Source organism: Micropterus salmoides, unplaced genomic scaffold (assembly GCF_014851395.1).
Source record: "Micropterus salmoides isolate LMB-PRFRI ecotype aquatic unplaced genomic scaffold, ASM1485139v1 Ms_hic_scaffold_11, whole genome shotgun sequence".
In the NCBI taxonomy this organism is placed as follows: Eukaryota; Metazoa; Chordata; class Actinopteri; order Centrarchiformes; family Centrarchidae; genus Micropterus; species Micropterus salmoides.
In genome coordinates, this window is record NW_024040152.1 from 2,394,450 (window position 1) to 2,417,696 (window position 23,247).

Genomic DNA, 23,247 nt, shown 5'->3' on the forward strand with positions numbered 1-23,247 from the left:
TTCAGGCAACACTTTATATGTATTTTGGATGTATTTTCTTTTTTATATATGTATATATATATATATATGGATTTGTCTAAGCAACATATGTTGATTAAAAGGGTGAAAAACAAAATTAATGAATGTAAAAAAAAACATTGTCAAACGTAAAATATTTTATCAAAGTCTCGCTTTTATTTTAAAATAAATATCGACAGCTTCCGGTATTGTTGACTTAATGTAGTAACTTCACGCAGTCCGGTCACATGACTCCTATAGATATACTGTACGCGTATCTATTAACGAAAGCACACAGCCACACCTCACATGTCAATAGGAAAGGTCGGCTGTGTCATTGTTTCTTTTTCACTTTTCACTTTTTTTATTGGACATTTTGACTTTGTAAACAGAATGAATGCAAAATAATAATTAATTTATAACAAAGCAGCAGATTTTATTAGCTATTTATATGCAAAGCTGTCAGATAAATGTAGTGAAGTAAAAAGTACAATAGATGCATGAGAAACAGACATGTAGATTTGAACATTTTTTAATTGATATGCTGTGAGTGACCCGATGAGGCTACTGATTCCTCTCCATCCAGCAGCACACACAGCCATCTGCAGCACAGAGGAGACAGACAGACATGCTTTATAAACATGTAGTCATAAAACAACGCATGCTTATTTTGCATGTGTAATAAATTCACTCTGTATGAAGCAAACCTTTGTGTCAGTGTAAATAATTTCCACTTGAGCAAAAAAAAAGTAAAATGTTCCAAAATTTTACCATCATCCGCATGCACCAGTACACTGACAGCCATTGCTAAAACTGTCCAAATAAGAGAGACAATACATCAGATTTTTGCTTTATATAACCATTTGTTCAAGTGCTGACAATATATTTTAGTGCTATAAGAAGATGGCAAACGATGTGGGCTAATGTTCTTAAAATCTATTAAATGGGAGACATTGCAAGGGGCTCTATGCTCAAATAATAAACTGAAAAAAGTAAAGTGCAGTTAATGCCTCTGTCGTCTTAACACATTGTTAAGGCACAAATAAAAACCACATTAGCCTTTTCCGGTTGTTTTTGAAAGTAAAAAAGACAGACTCTAGCCGTTACATTTCAGTGGAAATTAGTCTATAAAGTGTCTAGTCTCTATTACAAGACACCCAAAATAAAGAAAAAATACAACAGATATAATCTCTATTTATTTTTGCCCCACAAATACAGATCAGTGAGTGTTGCTGGAAGACTATTTGCTACTTTTATTTTGGAGGAAGTGTCGTCCCACTTCCGGTTTTGTTTTAACGGTTATATTTTGTGTGATTTTGACGTACTATCTAACATATTTACCTATGTTATTATTGTTTATTATATATTTTTCAGGCACGTTTGTGTCAGTGGCTGATTTACAACTTGTCGGCAGCTGTTTCAGCAACTTTTATTGTTAATTAAATGAAGCGGAATTTAAAGTCTGCCGGTGTCGGTTGGCCGGAGGAACGTTTTTAATGTGACGCAAGGTAAGGGTAAAAGTTGAAGGGGAACATGGCAGCTGCTGGCATCAGTGCTAAACATGGATTGTTAAGCAGTAAAACTTCGCTGTATCACGCTTTTCCGAGACATATATCACCCACCGGTGCGTGTTTACGAAGAGCTGCTGAAATACAGAGTGTGAGAGCGGCAACCAGCGCGACAGCAGACTCTCAACTCAATGAAAAGTACTGTCTGGAGCTGGTCAGGTAACTGCTAACAACACAACATAGCTAATATTAAACAAACCTACATTTACAGAGCATGATATGGCAGCTTAATTTACTGCTTCATGATGTATTCGGCCTCCAGTTTAAAGAGATATAACAAGGATAACCTACACTTCTTCTAAGTGAAAGCTTGTGGGGAGACGGCTCCTCGCCAGACTCCATTCAAATATCCGGAATACATGTGGACAGCGCAAGAATTCACAACACTTAACTCATGTTTTTAGAACTTAAGCATGCTGTTTAAATGTTTTATGTTCTGTGTTCATTTCGGCTCATTCTAGCTGACCAATAAACATGTATTTATATGTCGTGTCAAGTTTTAAACATATCAAATGAGTCCACTACATTCACCTCGCTTCACAAATTGGTGAAATAGTTGAACATCATCATTAAGGTATTTGTCTTCCAGCTCTTGAAAGTAATTTTTCTAAATGAGATGCACTTTATTATGTGTGTAAACATAGACCTGGGCGATATGGCCAAAAATATTATGATTGTAAACCATTTCATATTATTCAATATAATCGATGATCATCAGGATAAATTTTTATTTCTTTAAAGTTTAAAGACTGATTTTTGCTCCTGAATGAAAGTTCGTTGTGACTTGATGTCAAACAGTGGATCACTTTACAAATCTGAGGCAGAACCTTCAAATATAATTAGTAAAATCTTTTTTTTCAGTCCTTTTTCCTCAACAAAATAAATATCTTAATAGAAAAATTAAGTGCTTGGCCTAATTTGTTTGTGATTCCAATGAATTAAATCAAACATTTATTGAACATTTATCATACTGTTATTGAGGAAAATTATATTACGATAATTATCATTATGGTTTTATTGCCCAGCCCTAGTGTAAACATATAGATTGTAGAAAACAGCTGTTCTACAAAGACAGGTGTAAGTCTCAAACAATTTTCAATTTTATTTTCATTTGTTAACATCAAAAAAGCTGGTGTTTTTTTATGTGAACATACTCAGGTTAATTTAAATTTCAGATTTATTCTCTTGGTTTTACAGCTTTTTACATGTTTGTTTGAAAACACTTTTTTACTTTTGTGCCTCTGAACTTAGTTGTAATTAGGATGGACACTTTTCTTTGTCAAAGACAGCAAATGGGAATATAATTTAAGAAGAATGCGTTTAACTGCGTATCCTTAATCTGTCTTCCATGTCCTCCTCAGGTCCAGAGACTATGACGGCTTCGTGTCCTCCCTCCTCCTCCCAGAGGAGGCGCGACGCTCCTCTTTGGCTCTGAGAGCGTTTAATGTGGAGCTGGCACAGGCAGGTATTCCTGTAGCCAGGGTGAATGATAACTGAGAATGCTGAGCTGCAATGATTAATTGATTAGCTGTCAACGACTTAGTTAATCGGCAACTATATTGTTAATCGAGACATCACTTTAAGTTCTTTTTTTAAAGAAAAAACCTTCCAAATTCTCTGATTTCAGCTTCTCAGAAGGGAATATTTTTATACTTTGCTCCTCTATGACAATAGACGACATTTTAGGACGTCACCTTGGGCTTTGGAAAAACACTGAGTGACATTTTTGCACATTTTTTTAGACCTAACTACTAATTGATTAATCGAGAAACTACTTGACAGATTAATGGAGAATGAAAATAACCGTTAGTTGCAGCCCTACTTGGAATACTGCTGTTACTACTATTACTACTTCTGCTGCTGCTCCTGTTTCTATATTAATAATAATAATATTGTAAATAATCCAATTTTGATCCCAATCTTTTTCAAACTAGCTTGTCAAACAGGTGCCTTGCTATATTTCCTTCTCCCCAAGGTGAAGGACTCCGTTTCCCAGAAGACTATTGGTTTGATGCGAATGCAATTCTGGAAGACGGCCGTAGAAGAAATCTACAGAGACGAGCCTCCAAACCAGCCGGTCAGCGCCGAGCTGTGGAGGGTAAATATCAACCTACAGAAAATTCTGTCATATGAAACGTTTGCTTTTTAAAATCTCCGGAGTAATCGGAGTAAAGGTTGAAGGATGTGTCCTTGCTTGAACTGTAGTTTAAACAAATGTGTTTTTATTGTCGTGCCAACAAATATTAGGGGAAGCAACATACTTTCTTTCAAATGTCTCATATTGAGTTTGAAATGGTGGCGTGTTTTATGGTTAACTGAGGGACGACACTCTGACCGCCTGCTGCACCTCAGCTGATTAACAGTCCTGATGATCTTTTGCAGGCTGTGAGGAAACATTACCTGACAAAGAGGTGGCTGCTGAGGATCATAACAGAGAGGGTAAGACACAAGGATCTTCTTTAAATTCACCTTACTGCAACATGTAGTTATGATAAGAAATGATAGATGTTTGATTAGCTCCCCGATGTCACTGATGGACAATTAAACTTCATCTTTGCTCTGGTTTTCTCACTGAATACTGTTTTTCTGTACATCTTCAAACCTCACAAAGGAAAGTCACCCTTTAGTTGACTTGTTTCATGACGATCACAAGTGGACAGCGTCTTCTTTTAAGGTGTTAGAAGGTGCAAACTTTAAAGAAACACTGATTTCTCTGAAGACAAACGTTGGGAAACTAACAAGTTACATGTAGAGTAATTAAGAAAAAGTAAATAGTGACTTTGATAATGGGCATTCATCATTACTGTTTCTGTTTCACCAGGAGAAGGATCTGGAAGACAGAGCCTACAGAAACCTACAGGAGTTGGAGACGTATTCAGAGAACACACAGTCCTCCTTGATATACCTGCTGCTCGAGTGTTTAGGTAAGGACAGGCGAGGCTGCAGTAGCAGGAAGCATGGGCAGTAATCATAATCATAATGCCACATACTGCACCTTTTCTACTGATAAGTTATTTTATTGAGTAACAATATGTTCAGTATGTTAAAATAAAGGTCAGGATCTGGTCTTCAGAGGTGATTATTGATGAGAGAGTGCTATAATGTTCAAAGGCTCCAATATGAGAATTCAGATGGTGAGTTAAAGTCTATGAAACAGTTTTTAAAATATTTTGTTGCAGGGTTGAAAGACATCCATGCAGACCACGCAGCGAGTCACATTGGTAAAGCTCAGGGAATCGTGACGTGTCTGAGAGCGACTCCTTATCACAGCAGCCGACGGAAAGTCTACCTACCCATGGACATCTGCATGCTGGTGAGTCTGCGCTTTGTAAAGTTGTTTTTATAATCTGTAGTTTTACTTAAGTTTGTTTTCTTTGAAATATTGTACTTCGATACATTACGTGCATACACAAAGACGTCGGTGCATGACATCACTAACGTTGGTTGGCACTAGCAACCTGCTGGTAACTAGATATTTATGCTTAGGCCTGTGTTAATAAAAATGTATTATGCTAACATGAAGTCCCATTAAAATTACCACCTGTTTGAATGTAGCCTAAATAGTGATATGATTCATATACAGTTCACTTCCAGTCCATTTTCCCAGCCCAGTGCGGCCTGCCAGAGTCTAATCTGTTGCGCCACAGTGTCATAATGAAGCTAAAACATTCACAAAACTTCTCAAAATAACATAAAAAGGTCTCTAACATTGTTTTTGATCTGTCAAACAAACTAATATCTGGCTTTGTGCCCTTATCAAATCGCAAAAGACTGCGATTTAATTAGTATAATAGTAGACTTTTAAATAAGATATTAAATCAGTATTATTAAGTTATTTTAGGAGGTTAAAAAAGTAACGAACATTTACTCAGTGAATTTTAAATGAGCTACTTTTTACTTGAGTAGATTTTTATACCAGTAACTTTACTTGTACTTAAGTAAAAATTCATCAGTGTAACAGTACATTTACTTAAGTACAATATTTCTCTTTCCACCTCTGACCATATCATACTTGAGTCTTGGTACTTACACCCAAGCAATGCTTTACTTTGAGAGATATAAGCATGCAGCACAAAACAACCTTTTTTTTCATTAAAGAAAATGAGCTCAAACTAGTCGATGCATCAGTGTTAAATACAGAACTTTGCCTAATTAAAAGGTTAGTTTGAAGTTTCAAGATGTAGATCAGAGAATTAGTAAACAAGCCAAAGAATCCGACCAGACATTCAATACCCGTTTATAGAACAGCTGAAGAGAGAAGTAACCGGCACTCTATCTCGTCATCCTGTGATTTTGTTTAACCTTCTACACTGTTCTGCTTCATGTGAAACTTTCATGACTGCTTGTAATATGAAAAGGTAAATGAATGTAAACATGTGATATCTATATGGTAGGTAAGGACTTTTAATTTCTTTGGTCACTGTGGGCATTTTTAAAAGAATTCCTTGTCATTTAAGTAATCCAGGTACAATGCACGCCGGAGTATGCAACTAAAATTGAACAAATATTTGGTGACAGTCAAAGTTGAGAGTGAAATGGGGTCGAATAGTCAATTTGATTTAATTTAAATGGCAACTAATGACTATTTTTAGTATTGATTAAGCTGCACATTACTTTTGATATCAATAATTATCACGATAAGTTTCAAATATTCTTCCGAGTTTAAAGGCTGATTTTTGCTCCTGAGTGGGAGTGAAAGTGTGGTTTAAACTCTTCTTAATGGTCAGCAGTTGATGCCAAACAGTGGATCACTTCACGAATCTGAGGCAGAACATTCAAAACAATTATGATAAAAATCTTTGTCAACAAATATGCACGAGTAAAATTAAGTTAAAGCTTTTTTCAGTCCTTTTTCCTCAACAAAACAAACTTCTTAATAAAAGAATTAAGTACTAATTTGTGTAAAATAATTCAAACATTTACTGACTGTTAACTGAACATTTGTTGTATTGTTTAAAAAATATTGTGATAATTGTTGTTGTTGTTGTTTTATTGTCCAGCTCTACTTTCTTGATTATTTGATTTATTGTTTCGCCTGAAAATTGTGAAAAATCACAAGAGACAAAAATAACATTCATAATGCTTGTATTGTTAAACCCAAAGATACACATTTTACTATTGAATATGAGAAAGAAAACGGCAAATGTCCACAATTGAGAAGCCGAAACAACTCAATGTCTGCTTGAAAAACAACAAATGAGTTATCAGAAACACAGTTGTAGAGTAATATTCTCTTCTAATCTCAGCTGTACTGTAGACTCGTGTACTTGTGTTATTTTAGGCTGCGGTTTTCTCAAGAGTTTTCCTCTCCACTCAGCTGTTCTTTTAAAAGTCCTTTTGTTCCCAAAAAGAACATAAAGCAGTCCCCCACACACACGCCTCCACATGACTTTAGCTGACTCATGGCTCGGCTTTGGCATGTCAGATGATATCCTTGTCGAAATCGTCATCCTGCACAAACTGACAGCAAACCGGCGAGGGATCGTTACACAACCAGCCATATGGTGATGAGCAGAGAGCCTCAGATTTAAAGCCTCCTGCGTGAGGTACGCACACGCTGCAGATAAACAAATGATGCCGCAAACACTTTGCAACCTTTTGCCTGGGCCATCTGTCCCACATACAGAACAACAAACCGCTGCTGCTGGAGGATCTGAGGGGGGGATGTGTTTGTGCTGCACGCAGGTTCTGCCCTTAAAATCTTGAGCTGGAGGATGACTCTTTTTCCCCCGAGGCCTCCTGAGCACGCTCACCTCACATCACCTTCCCACTGCTGTCTGAAGAGGGCGCTGTGGATATACTGAAACACCATTCACTCTGAACACATGAACCTTTTAGCTCCTGATCTCCATTCAGAGAGACTTAAAACATCAGTGTTTCCTTAATTAACGAGGAGGAGTCCGCTACGCAGGACAAAGCAGACAAACAACAGATGGAAATAATTTGTGATATTCTGCCGATCGGGCTTGATGGAGAATCAAAGTGGGAACACGAGTGAGTGAGCTGAGGAGATACAGATGAGCAGGCTGAAGAGCTGCTCTCATTAAAACAGGCAACGCTAGAGGTGCATTCAAAACCACACCAACAATCACAAACCCATCACTACAAACAAACTGGCTAATCCAGGAATAAAAAGGAAAAACATTAATTTATTTCCTTTTTTATTCCTGGAATAGCCATCTCTGCAGCCAAATGAGCTAAAACACTCATCAGTAAATTTAAAAAAAAAAAAAAAAAAAAAAAAAAGTATATTAGAATCAGAACAAAATACCAGTACAATTTAGTTTTTTTTTTAAACCCTGAACAGTACCTGTCTACTTCCTTTCAGTCTACACACTTTCCTCAACATCATAAACCAATCAAACGGTTCTATTTCGGTTACAGATGATTGAGGCCTCGCTGAAAAACAATAGGCACCTCTGGCAAAAAGCAGTCAGTGTCAGTTTTTGCCTCAAGGCACTGACGTTGTGCACATGACTAATGGGCTCACGGGCACATTATGACTCATGCTACTCAATGAGGAGTTAGACAGCAGGACAGTATATAGTAGAATTAATGCTGATCAGAATAGGGAGAAACTTTATTTATTGACACGGGGGGGCTTTAAAGGCCAATTTATACTTCTGCGTCAAATCGATACAGTAGTGACGTACCCTGATGCGCACCTCCCCAAAAATGTACGTAGGGGAAGAAGTAAGAGGGAGGAGGAGGGAAGAAGGAGGAAGAAGCACAGTAAGTGCATGTATGTTCTCTGGAGAGTTTTCAGGAGCTTCTTGAAGTTAGAGAGGAACGCCCCTGCTCTGATGGCGTGTGGTAAACAGAGACTGGGATTGCTTTGTGTGAAGGGATGGCAGAGCCAGGCGGCGTTCGTTGGAGGAGCGCAGCGGCCGAGAAGGAACGTAAGTTTGTGTTATGGAGTTCAGGCAGATGGTGCAGACCCAGTAGTCACTCTGTATGCAAGCAATAGTGACTTGAATCTGATTCTGGAGGCCACGGGGAGCCAGTGGAGGTCACTGAGTAATGGAGCCTCACCACCTATTAAGAGTTTTGGTGGTGTAATTGCAGAGCGATGCAGACACCAACGCACAAGTATAAATGCTCACACGCAGGCTACAGCGCAGACTCCACGCAGAAGTATAAATTGGCCTGAATGCAAAAACAAACAAAGATGCTGTAGGTTGTTTGGTTGATTTAGCATCGTGTAATGGTTTGTTAGCTAATGGTTTATACGTTGGTGGTTGATTGGAAGGTCAGGTGGCTCTGAGGAAGAACAGAGTTGGTCTTTTTTGATGTTAGCAGGTACACACACGTGTTGGTTGGGTCATGATTGCCAGGAGAGCAGTATGACGTGTGTGACGTGGCAGTACTCGCACTCGAGATTTATTTTCTTCAACTTTCCTTCCTCCTCAATTTTTACCTCCGTGATTTCAAAGCTGACCACTTAGTCAAACCTCGGGCAATTTCTCCAGTTAAGTTAAAGGATAGAAATTGTTCTTGTGATCAGGTCTGAGGTGTAAAGAAATGTCATTCCATGTGTTGAAAGGTTTTAGATTTATAGAGAAATGATGATTATTACTCTGCTCATCATTCTTAAGGTTATATTGGAACATATTATTTTATGGTGACCCAGCTGCACATGAATAATAATGTTTTATTAAGACTGTCGCAGAGAAAAACCCAGCAGAGTAGAAAATTTTCACCAAGAAAAATAAACTGAATCCTGCCGCAAGAAGATGCAGATCGCTGTGAGAGAAATGACAACTGCACATACCTCTATTGTGTGCATCATCTTTCTAAATGTGGCCTGCTCGCAATTAATTGCGGTGTTGGTAAACATTTTAATATTATGCCTAATACAAATCATAAAACAGAGATATTCCTCCAGCCAGTTTCAGCCAATTGATACGAAAAATTGTGTTGTTTTTTTTTAAGTCCATCATATACAGAAGACAGTTTTGTCCAAGGCCGTCTTGAGAATCATTGTGACGTATCATTTAGGTGTATGTTTGTAGACGCTGGTTTTCTCTACAGAGTTTATTTGGGATCAGACTTCACCAAGCTTCTTTCTCGTTGTCTGCTCTTGTGAATTATGTGGTTTTTTGTATTTTTAGAAAAACTGACAGATTTCTCTCAAAAGCTCCTCCAGCTCTTGTTCAAGTTCAGGTCTTTGGTTTTAAATATGTGAATGCCTGAGGAGGATGTTGTCAAGTATAAAAAGGAGGCACTCGTTGATCCTTTTAGCAGCCAAACAACCGAGTCAGTGCTGACAAAAGATCTTATAGGGGATTTATCGTCTCTAGCAAGGTGTTTGAGGTAATAGTTCTCTAAATTATCACGTAAATGTCAGTCTCTTTCCTTTTTTATTTGATAGCTTTAACATATCTATCTCTCCTACAGCCTGGACCATTTGTTGTTCTGCATTGGAAAAAATCTCATGACACAAAGGAAGTGATGTTCCTGGTTTGTGTGAAATAAACACGACAACAATGGCTTTGCTGCAGGATGTCAATAATGGACGGCAGCCATCAAATCGTTGGCAGTAGGAACACACAAATGGAGGCTGTTTGGCTATAATTAACATTAATCTGGCACATTACCTGCTAGGTGTCATCATGTGTTGAAACTGGCTGAAACTGATAAACTCAGAGGTCATAGAGTTTAGGGCTGGGCGATATGGACCAAAAAGTCTCATCCCAGTACTGTTAGGCAGGATTCCGGTATAATTCCGGGGTGGTTTTAGCGGACATGTTTTTACTATTTGTAGTAACTTGGCTTGTTCCATATTTCACTGTTTTAACTATACTTCATTAAGTGTCAGTCACTTTGAATCCACCTCCTTCAGTTCTCTTCACACTCACAGACCTAACGTACCTCTGCTGCAAACACATCAATCAGCATGTCCCGCTTCTTTCCCTCTCCCCTCCCTGTACATCTGCTCCGGTCATTTTCTCCAACAGTAGTAGGCTACGTTGTATAAAGTCGCCAAAAAAAAACGTATCAGCAGTGTCGACCGGTGTTGCGCAGAGTTTTGCATGCTTGCCGAGAATTGCATGCACCTCCAAATACTGCTTTCAAACGCTATAATATCCTTTTGTGGGGTTAATCAGTGATCAATCAAATGATTCGAAGTACATATTTTATGAACGTTAATATTCTATTACACTTAATAGAAGTAGCATTTCTTGACATTCAGCGTAAATGAGGTGATAACCGCGTTTCATCAATGTGCACAGCAAAGTGTCTGAAAAGAGGATGCATAATTTGGCAGAACAGATGTTGTAGGTTACTTGCAGAGACGGTGGCCTCTTTTTTTAAATCTCTTCTCAAGTCTCACTTTTATCGTCTGACGTTTTTATAAACATGGTTTTGTCTAATTCTATATCTCTTCTGAAATTATATTGCCATACCTCATTATACCGATATACCGCCCCGTCCTAAATGTTTTTTTTTTTTTTAAAGATGTCCCCTTGGGCTCTGCGATATATTGCAATAGGCATTCATTTTTTTTTATAACTAAACAATTTATGGATTAATGGAGAAAATAGTTTGCTGATAAGAAAATGCAAATAAGCCATATAGCTCCAGCTCTAACCACTATTGTTGTGAAACAATGTGGTTTCCAATTTTACAAGGTGACGCCAGAAAGAACTGTTAGCTTTGCCATTTGTCAAGCTGACAGGTTTTGACATCTTTTATTGAAGATCTTTTCTCCTGGTTTTATTGTCCGAGTGATGCAGACGTTTAACTAAAAAAAACTTGTTATGGAACTGGAGTTTTTGTTGTTTGAATGTTAGTTATTGAGTTCCTAAATATTACTTTTTCTAAAACCTTTAGGTTTAGTGTTGAACAATTTTTAGAAAAATCTGATTTTGGATGGATTGAATTTGATAAAAGTGAACCCGATTCCTACCAGCAGAGCACAAGCAGAGATGACATTTGGTCATTGACTGTGGACGAACAGCAATGAACAGAAATCCATCTACAGAAAATATCCTTAAAGAGGAAATGCTAAGATAGAACTTTATTTATCCCACATACATAGTGTTGTAAAATCTACAAGGTAAAATAAAATAGACAAAATATAGTGTGTGTGTGTGTGTGCGCAAACAGGTACAAGTTACAGATGAAGGTGTAACTCATGAATTAAAGTTTAGACTTCTAGTTACAGAAAGGTGCATTACACTGACAATATTTATATTTCTGTAAATGTGCAGCAGTGTTACTATGATACAGATGTGAACAGCTGCTAACAGCAGTAGTTAACATCTGTAGACAAAGGTGTTCCAGTCTAGTCTGCATTGATCTTGCAGATTACCAGCTAAATTCAAATGATCATTGGATTTGAATTTAGTTCTGTTAAAGAGTCCAGAGCTGAAAGTTTACTCCTGCAGTCTGGTGCCTGTGTGGGCTGGTTGCATGTCAGTGCAGGGGTGGTGCACCCCGCAGCACGATGTCACACTCCATTGCTGGTGTAACAGAAGGCAACCTGGAGCAGTTTAATTTTCTTCTTTCAGCAGATTAAAGAGAAGCTCTCATGTGAAGTGGAGCTAAAATGGACACAGCTGCAGTGGGGAGATAGACTTTTCTGTTAAAGTGACCTATAAATCAAAACAAACATATTTTTTGGTTCTGTTTTTCTGCAGCACGGAGCTTCTCAAGAGGACTTCATCCGCTGCAGCCGGGAGCAGAACGTCCGGGACGTCGTGTACGACATCGCCAGTCAGGCTCATGTTCATCTACAACACGTACGTACCGCAGTTACTGTACATGACGCAACTAAAAGCATGTGGACACCCGAACCTCCAGATTTCACCTACAGACGTGCTCAAATTTGTTGGTACCCTTACAGCTCATTGAAATAATGCTTCATTCCTCCTGAGAAGTGATGAAATTAAAAGCTATTTTATCATGTATACTTGCATGCCTTTGGTATGTCATAGAATAAAGCAAAGAAGCTGTGAAAAGAAATGAATTATTGCTTATTCTACAAAGATATTCTAAAATGGCCTGGACACATTTGTTGGTACCCCTTAGAAAAGATAATAAATAATTGGATTATAGTGATATTTCAAACTAATTAGTTTCTTTAATTAGTATCACACATGTCTCCAATCTTGTAATCAGTCATTCAGCCTATTTAAATGGAGAAAAGTAGTCACTGTGCTGTTTGGTATCATTGTGTGCACCACACTGAACATGGACCAGAGAAAGCAAAGGAGAGAGTTGTCTGAGGAGATCAGAAAGAAAATAATAGACAAGCATGGTAAAGGTAAAGGCTACAAGACCATCTCCAAGCAGCTTGATGTTCCTGTGACAACAGTTGCAAATATTATTAAGAAGTTTAAGGTCCATGGAACTGTAGCCAACCTCCCTGGGCGCGGCCGCAAGAGGAAAATCGACCCCAGATTGAACAGAAGGATAGTGCGAATGGTAGAAAAAGAACCAAGGATAACTGCCAAAGAGATACAAGCTGAACTCCAAGGTGAAGGTACGTCAGTTTCTGATCGCACCATCTGTCGCTTTTTGAGCGAAAGTGGGCTCCATGGAAGAAGACCCAGGAGGACTCCACTTCTGAAAGAAAAACATAAAAAAGCCAGACTGGAATTTGCTAAAATGCATATTGGCAAGCCACAATCCTTCTGGGAGAATGTCCTTTGGACAGACGAGTCAAAACTGGAGCTTTTTGGCAAGTCACATCAGCTCTATGTTCACAGACGAAAAAATGAAGCTTTCAAAGAAAAGAACACCATACCTACAGTGAAACATGGAGGAGGCTTTATGTGGTTATGTTTTGGGGCTGCTTTGCTGCGCCTGGCACAGGGTGCCTTGAATCTGTGCAGGGCACAATGAAATCTCAAGACTATCAAGACATTCTGGAGCGAAACGTACTGCCCAGTGTCAGAAAGCTCTGTCTCAGTCGCAGGTCATGGGTCCTCCAACAGGATAATGACCCAAAACACACAGCTAAAAGCACCCAAGAATGGATAAGAACAAAACGTTGGACTATTCTGAAGTGGCCTTCTATGAGTCCTGATCTGAATCCTATCGAACATCTATGGAAAGAGCTGAAACTTGCAGTCTGGAGAAGGCACCCATCAAACCTGAGACAGCTGGAGCAGTTTGCTCAGGAAGAGTGGGCCAAACTACCTGTTAACAGGTGCAGAGGTGTCATTGAGAGCTACAGAAAACGTTTGATTGCAGTGATTGCCTCTAAAGGTTGTGCAACAAAATATTAGGTTAGCGGTCCCATCATTTTTGTCCATGCCATTTTCATTTGTTTTATTATTTACAATATTATGTTGAATAAACAATCAAAAGAAAAGTCTGATTTCTATTAAATGTGGAATAAACAATGGTGGATTACAATTACTTTTGTCAGTTTCAAGTTATTTCAGAGAAAATTGTGCATTCTTCGTGTTTTGTAGAGGGGTACCAACAAATTTGAGCACGTCTGTACATTTCAAAAGCATCGGTGAGGTCCAACACAGATCCTTGAGTTCATCCCAGAGGTGTTAGTGAGGGTTGAGGTCAGGGCTTTGTGCAGGCCAAGTTCATCCACATCAAACTAAGGAAAAGCCTTTCTTTATGGAGCTGGCTTTGTGCACGGGGGCGTTGTCATGTGGAAACAGGAAAGAGACAAACATAGAGCATTGACGCAAAGGTGGAAGAACCCAAACCAGGAAACTAAAACACAAGTACACAAAAGTTTAGACATACTGTCTGTGCACACGTACGTTTGTCCATATTCTTTATAGAGCCCGACCGATTTATCTGCCGGCCGATATTATCGGCTGATATGAGCTAATTGCATTTCATCGTCATCGGCCGTTTATAACAGCTCCCTTGTTAACAACACTGCCTCACCACAAAAACCACAGAAGAAAACAATCAGCTGACCAGAGTTTACCGGAGTTTACACGCAGCATTTAGCAACACGCAGAGGGCTGTGTGAGCAGTGAATTGGTCTTTTGTCAAGTTAATTACATGACTTAAATAATTATAAGAAAAACTGACCCAGTCACTTCTCTTCTCCTGAAAACATTCATGACTTGCTAACCCTTCCGTTTTTGCACTCTCCTGGCTTCGTAGCAGCTCACAGCAGGTTAATGTTACGGTAGCTGGGTGTTAGAAGCTGCTGGATGGATGTAACTTTAGATTTATTCTGAAACAGTGTGGCAGTTCTAGCGAACGGTCCACATTTGTCCCTAGTTCATCACTTCTAAATATTCTCTAAAATCACGTAACGTTACAGCAGCTAACACTGCCTGTTGCTAAATTAGCCACAAAGCTAATGCCGTGTTTATCAGTGGAGGAACATTAATGAGCCATTAAACTATAGTTTCTGACTTATTCTAAATATTTCTGCGAGCCGCCTGTCTGCAGTTAGTCAGCATTGGAATTATGGCAGATTATGTGTAAAGTGAAATACACATGCTTATTCTCTCTCTGTTTACAGACAGCTGAAAAAGTTGCACATTCCAGCAACAAATATTTATTGATGTGCAGTTGTTTACACAGTCTCAAAAAGTGAACATGTAATCTATTTTATTAACATAATCCATTTAGGAAAATGTTTTATAGCCCACATACATACCAGCTTTCAATATCGGCCTGTTCTAAGTGTAGTTTATACAGTAAGGGGTCTACTATCCATATAAATCTCTAAATCTAAATATTGTCTCATAAATCGGCTCTTTTTCACTTTAATATCGGCATCTGCCTCCAAAAACCCATATCGGTTGGGCTCTAATCCTTTATAATATATACATATCTCATTGTTTATCTTTTGGTTATTTAGGAAAACTTGTTCATCTTTCATTCGTCTTATTATGAAGAATTTGTTAGTTTTTGTCAGGTCAGGCGTTGAGTGTGTTTATTAATTAATTAATTTTTTTTGTAAATTGCAACCACCTGTCCAGTCTACCACTGCGCCCTAACCTTTCAAAGAGCGTGGGACAGCTACTGTGGCTGACGCAGCACAAAAGGTGTCTCTTCTGAGACAGCAGAGAGGCCAGTCAAGAAATTAGATTTCTTTAGGTATATTTATTAAGAAATTATATTTACTTAATTATTCAGTAAAACCATATGTTATTGTGACTTGGCCACTGACAGATAACATGGAAACATGGATGAACCACACATTAGATAAAGTTTATACCAACATTGAAAAGCGAAACATTCATTCTGTGATTATGGATTCTCGCCAACACTGCCCACCAACAATAATATCTGGCCCGCTGCCAGATTATGGTGCTTTGATAGCAGCAAAAAATATAAATCAATAAATACTTTGATAGCGGTGCTGAAATAGATCTCAATCATGGCAGCAACAGTTTCTCACATAATCACTTCCTCTTTAGTGGTTTTGCCTACAAAATAAAAGTGCGAGAAGCTTGTTTAACGACGTTAAAAGAGTCTGTAGCCTGCTTGACACACCTCTGAAAGAGCTGTCAGAAAACATGATTCCCCTAAATGTCCTCTGCCTGGAGACACTGGGGAAATGCAAAAGTGTCCGTAGGTTGATGGATGTGGACACTGAAACAAAAACACAGCAGCACATGCTGTGATCTGAGAAACATTCGCTGCAGAATCTGTTTGTTGAAGGAGGGGTGGGAGTTACCTTGAGGTGGGATCGAACACTCATCCCATCCTGCACAGAATAACATGTTGATGCATGATAATGGTTGAAAAAATTGCTCAGATGCAAAAGTCTTTTGCAGACCCCTACAGTGTTATTATTAATAATAATAATAATAATAATAATAATATTACTACTACTACCTGAATTCTACCAGAAGTAGAACAAGAAGAACGTAGTGACGAAACTCTGTAGCGCTGTTTGTCTGTTTTCAGCTACTGTAGAAACATGACAATGCAACGTGGCGACGTCCACGGAAGGGGGTGCCCGCGGTTATGGAGATAGAAATGTCTCATTCTAAGGTAATAAAAACATAATAGTTTATTATGTAAGGTCTTACAAACATAGTTATGGATCTTTATATTGCATTTCTGTCGATAGATCCTCAGAAATATTACACACTGAACCTTTAAGTGAACTTTTAAAATGCCGCAAAAAAAAAGAAAACTCATACACTGGTTTGGAGCGAATAAACTCGACTACACAAAGCGTAGTTACGTCAGTAGTTGACGTTATGCATAGCTGAAAAAAAGAAGTAGAAGTTGCAAACTGGAAACAAAACCAGTCACACAGACCTAAAGACCATGAATCTGAGAAAAATGGAGAGAGGTCTTGACACACAGTCCCCTCCAAAATTATTAGAACAGTAAGGCAAATTCCTTTGTTTTTGTCATTCACTGAAGACATTTGGGTTTAAGATCAAAAGATGAGTCTGAGACAAGAGTTCAGAATTTCAGCTTTTATTTCCTGGTATTCACATCTAGATGTGTTAAACAACTCAGGACATATCACCGTCTGTATTAGACCACAGCATTCTTTGGTGAGCAAAAGTAATGGAACAAATAATCTTAAAGGAAATAACATTTAAAATTTGGTAGCATAATAATTGCTTGCAATAACTGCCTCAATCCTGCGACCCATCGACATCACCAAACTGTTGCATTCTTCATTTGTGATGCTATTCCAGGCTTTTACCGCAGCTTCTTTCAGTTCTTGTTTGGTACGGGGTGTTTCTCCCTTCTGTCTCCTCTTAAGGAGGTGAAATGCTGCTCTATTGGGTTAAGGTCAGCTGATTGACTTGGCCAGTCTAAAACCTTCCACTTTTTCCTCTGATGAAGTCCTTTGTTTAGTTGACAGTGTGCTTTGGCTCATTGTCCTGCTGCATGAGAAACTTCCTCCCCATTAGTTTCAATGCATTCCTCCTTAAGTTGGCAGACAAAATGTTTCTGTCCACTTCTGAATTCATTCTGCTGCTACCATCATCAGTTCCATCATCAATAAATATTACTGAGCCTGTTCCAGAAGCAGCCCTGCACGCCCAAGCCATGACATGACCTCCAGCATGCTTCACAGATGAGCTTGTATGCTTCAGATCAGAAGCAGTTCCTTTCTTTCTCCACACTTTGGCCTTTCCATCACCTTGCTAGAGATTAATCTTGGTCTCATCAGTCCATCAGATTGTGTTCCAGAACTTTTGCAGCTCATCTCTGTACTTCTTTGTTTTCCTTGGCTGATATGGAGGTAAATCGGTGCCAAAAACATTGAAAATGGACAGACTAAAAGTCAAAAACAGATATTACAACTTTTAAACACATAACACAAGATCCACAACATCAGTTTTCAGCAGATGATCACTTTTCTGCACGACACCGGCAACTGGCAGTGAGCCCAACCCACCTATCCGAGAAGCGTCGGCTCTTATTTTGAAAAGGGCTTATTGAGGGGACGTGACATCACATTGAAGCAATAACCCTGATTGGCTGACTACACGTGTGGATCGTAGTCACACATTGCCAAAAAGATCTGTAGAGGGATCTGTGAATGCCCTGTGATCTGCAAACACAGATACAACACTTGCATGCTGAGCTTTGCACAGAATGTGTAAGAATGTATTTTTACAGTGGTTTGAAAATACAAGTTAAACTGTTTGTTTGCAAATTGTGAGGAGGGCATTTGTAGAATTTTTAATGGGAAAAACAGTGAAACAGTTGTGCCAAAATTCTGAAAATAAATGCAACACAATCTACAAACAATGACCCTCATGCACAGACAAATCACTATGAATTCATTTAAATTCTGGTTGTCAAGAACAAGTCACTGATTTCTATTTGTGAATCAAAGAGTTTGTTTGCAGATTTTAAATCTATTTGAAGATCTTGTTTTGTGTTTACAAATTGGAATATACATTTTTGACCCATAGTCTCTTCATTTTCAACGATTATGGCATTGTTCTGTCTCCGCAGTGAAACAATAGTGGCAAAATTCTGAAAACAAATGTGACACGATCTACAAACGGAACATGAAATTCACCTGCAAACAAATCACTTTACATTCATTCAAATTCTGGTTTTCAAATATAAGTCACTGATTTCTATTTGTGAATCATGATGTGTTTATTTGTAGATTTTTAATGTTTTTGTATATCATGCTTTATAGTTGTGGATCATGAAGAGTCTGTTTGAGGATTTTGTATCTATTTGTAGATTGTGTTATGTGTTTACAAGTTGTAATATCTGTTTGTGACTTTTAGCCTTTTTAGTCTTTTTGAGCACTCAAAGCGCTTTTTACACTACATCTGCATTCACCATTCACACACATTCATACACTGGCGGAACAGCCGCCAGGGGCAATTCGGGGTTCAGTATCTTGCCCAAGGACACTTGGATTGAACCGCCAACCTTCCGTTTAACGGCCAACCCGCTCCACCTCCTGAGCCACAGCCGCCCTTCATTCTGTCCATTTTCAATGTTTTTGGCACCAATTTACCTCCATAGGCCGACCTGTTGGACATCTGTTGCTCAGTACACCAGTGGTTTCTTTCTTTTTTCAGGACATTCCAAATTGCTTGCTATGCCCAATGTTTGTCCAAACATTAAAATTTGGTGTGCATGGGTAAAAAAAAAAAAAACTGTGGGATTGTTCCATGATGAAAATTGTCCAGCACTCAACTGAGCTGAGCTAAACTTAAGCTTCACATAGGCCTTGAAATAATAATAAAAAAAGGATTTGAAATAATTTGACTTTGTTCTGGCCCGCCATGTAAAAATTTGCTGCCCCACTGTTCTATAGTTTTGTTACTGTAATCAAATTCCAAACCAACAATGAGTTTGTTTTTTTGGTCCTAAAACAGCTGTAGTTTTTTTTATCAACCAAACATAAGGAAATAGTTTGTTGGACTATTTTCAGCAGTGGATGAATCCACATGTGGCGCTCTAGTGAGTATTTGGGGCAGCAGGACAGTGTATGTAGGAGTGAGTCAGAGTATACCACAGTGTGTGTTCATGGTGATGAAGGAACAGTGCAACTTAAAAGTAGATGCATTCTCTGTTGGTTTGATTCGTCCTGTAAATCAAATCGAACATTTTTACGGTACAACAACAGTATAATTAGAGCTCACCGCATATATTTTTGTCTGACCCCTCCGCAGCAGCTGTTGACTGACTGCTCAGTTCAGAGTCGAGGTAAAGTAATATCCACATCGGCAGCAGTTATGTTTTGCAACACACTTGAACACCTTTTAAGCCACTTAGCCAGAGCCTGAACAGCAGCAACAAGATGCCCTGCCATTTTTAAAAGTCTAATAAACATCAGTGGCTGTTGATGCTTCGGCGTGCGGTGCTTTTCTGATGCAAACATCTGCACACAAAGTATGGTGGTAAATGAAAATGTCCTGGAAATGTCTTTGGTTTTAGTGCTAACTTACTAATTTAGCTCTAATGACTTTGGAACTAATTGGTTTGGAGATTTATTAGCTTATTAGCTGCCACTTTTACGCCTCATTGATTTTAGTACTTCAGGAGGCTTTTTTCATTAAGCTGCTGCTCAAACATTCATCATCATTTATGTTGTATTTATTGTGTTTATGGTCTTTTATGACGTCTTCTCCTGTGAGTCAATTAAAAAAGCAACAACAAGAGAAGAGGTCAGTAATTTAAACATCTGATGGCTCCTCTGTTTGAAAACATTTAAATCCATAATGGTGATAATACAGGTGCATCTCAGAAATTTAAATATCCTGAAAAAGTTCATTTATATCTGCAATTAATTAAAGTGAAACTTTCATATGTTCTAGATTCATTACACATGATGTGAAATATTTCAGCCTTTATTGTGTTTTAATTTGACGATTACGGCTTACAGCTCATGGAATTTAAGTCCATATCTTAAAAATTTCATAATTAAGAAATGACCTCCTGAAAAGGTCAATTTGTGCACTCAGTATTGGATCGGGACTTCTTTTTGCACAAATTACAGTACAGTGTGGCATGGAGACAATCAGCCTGTAGTACTGCTGAGGTGTTATGGAAGCCCAGGTTGCTTTGATAAGTGGCCTTCAGGGCATCGATATTCATAGTTTTATTTATTTATTTATTTATTTTTTTAGTGAAGTAACATGCGTGGTGACCTGGAGGGCAAAATAACAGGCCAACATTGCGGCTCACACCGCGATTCCCCTGTAGAGACGCCGCAAAAGCAGTTCAGTTTTATTTGGATCACCTCTCAACTTAATAAAAAGAAAGATGGAATACTTCTGATCCATGTTATAGCATCCGCTCCCCCATCTCTGTCGTTAAAAACCGCCAGGTCCCTGGTGCTACTCGACTGCAGTAATGTTTGTGTTTACCTAGTGGGGAATCCCTCACTTAATGGGCCTTTTAAGATAGACTGCTACGGCGGTTTGTTGCTGCGTCGAGCAAAGCGCAAGCACAGCACAGTGCTCGGCAACCTTGCGGGCACGGCATGGTCAAAGTTCAAAATAATGGAACTTGAGCGCGAGCTGGCTGCCCAACCAAGCACAGTAACACCATGGTCAGCAAACCTGTGGGCAGGTGTTGTATCCTGCTGGAAAAGAAACTCAGCATCTCTGTGAAGCTTGTCAGCAGTTTGAAGCATGAGGTGCCCTAAAATCTCCTGCATTGACTCTGGACTTTAGAAAACACATTGGACCAACACCAACAGAGGACATGGCACTGACATCATCACTGACTGTGGAAACTTCACACTGGACCTCAAGCAACTTGGATTCGGAGCCTCTCCACTCGTCCTCCAGACTCTGAGACCTGGATTTTCAAATGAAATGCAAAATTTACTTAACTAAAAAGAGAACTTTGGGCCTGTTTTGTTTCTCCTTAGCCCAGGTAGATTAAAGATAAAAAATAAAAGGCCTGAAATTTCACTTTGTGTAAGGAATCTAAAATATGAGAGTTTCATTTTTTTGAATTAAAGATATAAATGCACAAAAATTTTCTGAGATGCATCTGTTCAGACAGAACAAACCGGAAAATTAAATAAGCCCAAGAAAGAGGTCTGTCTGTCTTCACTTTAATCCTTTTTAAAGGTGGAAATTCTTCCAAAAACCTTTCTAAACATATATAGTAATAATAAAGATTAAATGAACAGCAAGTATTGATGTGTTTCTGTTGCCAGGGTAAAGGTGAACAATCTAGGGAAGTGAATTGATAAACGGATGCACTCGACAGTCAAACGCACTTGCAAACAAATGGTGCAACTGTTAATTCGCTCTCAGTGACGGTAACGTCACTTGCAAGTTGGTGATCTTCAAGTACCAACTATAAATGCAATGGTACACAAAGGACCTAAAGACTGAGACTACGTCCACACAAAGCCGGCTTCATCTGAAGAATTAGCACCGTTTGCTCTCCGTTTTGGCCTCCAAACTGAGCTTCCTGTGATGCTCTTCTGTGTGGACAACTGTCGGGAACTGTGTGGCAGTAAAGTTAAGACAGATTTCTGTCTCCGCTAACTTTTTCTGTTGTCACAAATTTGAAATGCCAATATAACCGATCATTTCAATTTTGTCAGAGGATGTCTTGATCCTAAAATAGCAACTAAATTGACGTCTTTGTGCCGCAGAGCAGCAGTTACCGTACAGGTTTAGCTTAGCTTGACTATTTCTTGGAACAAATTACATTTGTCTATGAAACCAGACGAACTAGAGCACAGTGCTGTGGATTTTAACATGTTTATATTGATTTTAATATTGATTTTCCATTGAAGTTGGATAATTTGGTGTGATGGTGGTGCCAAAGTAAAGCAGAATATTCATTCTTTGAGATCCACAGATTCATAGTCCCTAGAGGACCCAGTTTTTTTGTGTTGAGCAAGTGGAAATGTCTGATGGTGGTGCTAGAGGAAAGTAAAGGGGTTTACAAGTTAAATAATCAGGAATATTTCCACTGTGATCTTTCCACACTGGACGTGCATTTACATGCTGCGATCAGATGTTTGACTCACTCTGTTGTCTAACAATAATACCAGAACGATGTGTAAATCGTATTTGTGAGAGAGCAGGAGAGGACCGAACCAGCTAAAAGCAGAGTAACCGGAGTGTCTCACCGCTCAACACATGTGGGCTACGATCAACAGGTGTGGTGTTTGCAGACCGACACGGGACAAAGAAGAGATTTTACTGTTTTTGCGTAGATGACAGATCTCTAGATAAACAACATGAAACTGTAGGGTCATTTCTAGTCTTTAACATACTCTCTCCCCCACCTTCTTTTCAGGCACGATCATTTGGCCGCAACGTCCCAGCAGCTGCAACTCCCGCCTTCCTCCAGACGGTAAGTCTTAACAGAAAACACAGAGAGCTCTTCAGGCTTGTGTTTCAACCAAACACATTATCCTTATCATTTCTAATAGGTAAATTAACTTAACACTCAAGTTAAAAGGATTTCTCAAACATCCATTTATGAAAGTCAGGGCTCTAACTCTTATTTATAGATTTATAGTTGTGGCTTAAAGTGTAAAAGTATCCCAGATCCACATCACCAAACTCAAATCAGATGCTCCTGAGGCTGACCTGTGCTGAGTTTCATTGGTGTGTGTGTGTGTGTGTGTGTATATATAATATACTGAACATAATTATAAACGCAGCACTTTTTTTTTTGCCCCCATTCATCATGAGCTGAACTCAAAGATCTAAGACTTTCTCTATGTACACAACTATTTCTCTCAAATATTATTCACAAATCTGTGTTAGTGAGCACTTTGCCGAGATAATCCTTCCACTTCCCAGGTGTG

General features: G+C 38.7%; 1 protein-coding gene across 2 annotated transcripts in view; it reads left to right on the plus strand.

The window, feature by feature from the left end:
- The first annotated feature begins 1,503 nt into the window (after window positions 1-1,503).
- The window catches only part of ndufaf6 (NADH:ubiquinone oxidoreductase complex assembly factor 6), a 31,831-nt gene continuing 10,087 nt past the window's right edge, over window positions 1,504-23,247 (plus strand). The window contains exons 1-8 of one of the 2 annotated variants that reach the window (XM_038710381.1): window positions 1,504-1,724; window positions 2,927-3,026; window positions 3,541-3,663; window positions 3,948-4,004; window positions 4,387-4,489; window positions 4,745-4,878; window positions 12,209-12,310; window positions 22,731-22,787. In XM_038710381.1, coding sequence (XP_038566309.1) covers window positions 1,531-1,724; window positions 2,927-3,026; window positions 3,541-3,663; window positions 3,948-4,004; window positions 4,387-4,489; window positions 4,745-4,878; window positions 12,209-12,310; window positions 22,731-22,787 — 870 coding nt within the window. In that variant the 5' untranslated portion in view covers window positions 1,504-1,530. Of the gene's footprint in view, window positions 1,725-2,926; window positions 3,031-3,540; window positions 3,664-3,947; window positions 4,005-4,386; window positions 4,490-4,744; window positions 4,879-12,208; window positions 12,311-22,730; window positions 22,788-23,247 lie in introns of both variants that reach the window. The other variant, XM_038710382.1, reaches the window with a different exon arrangement.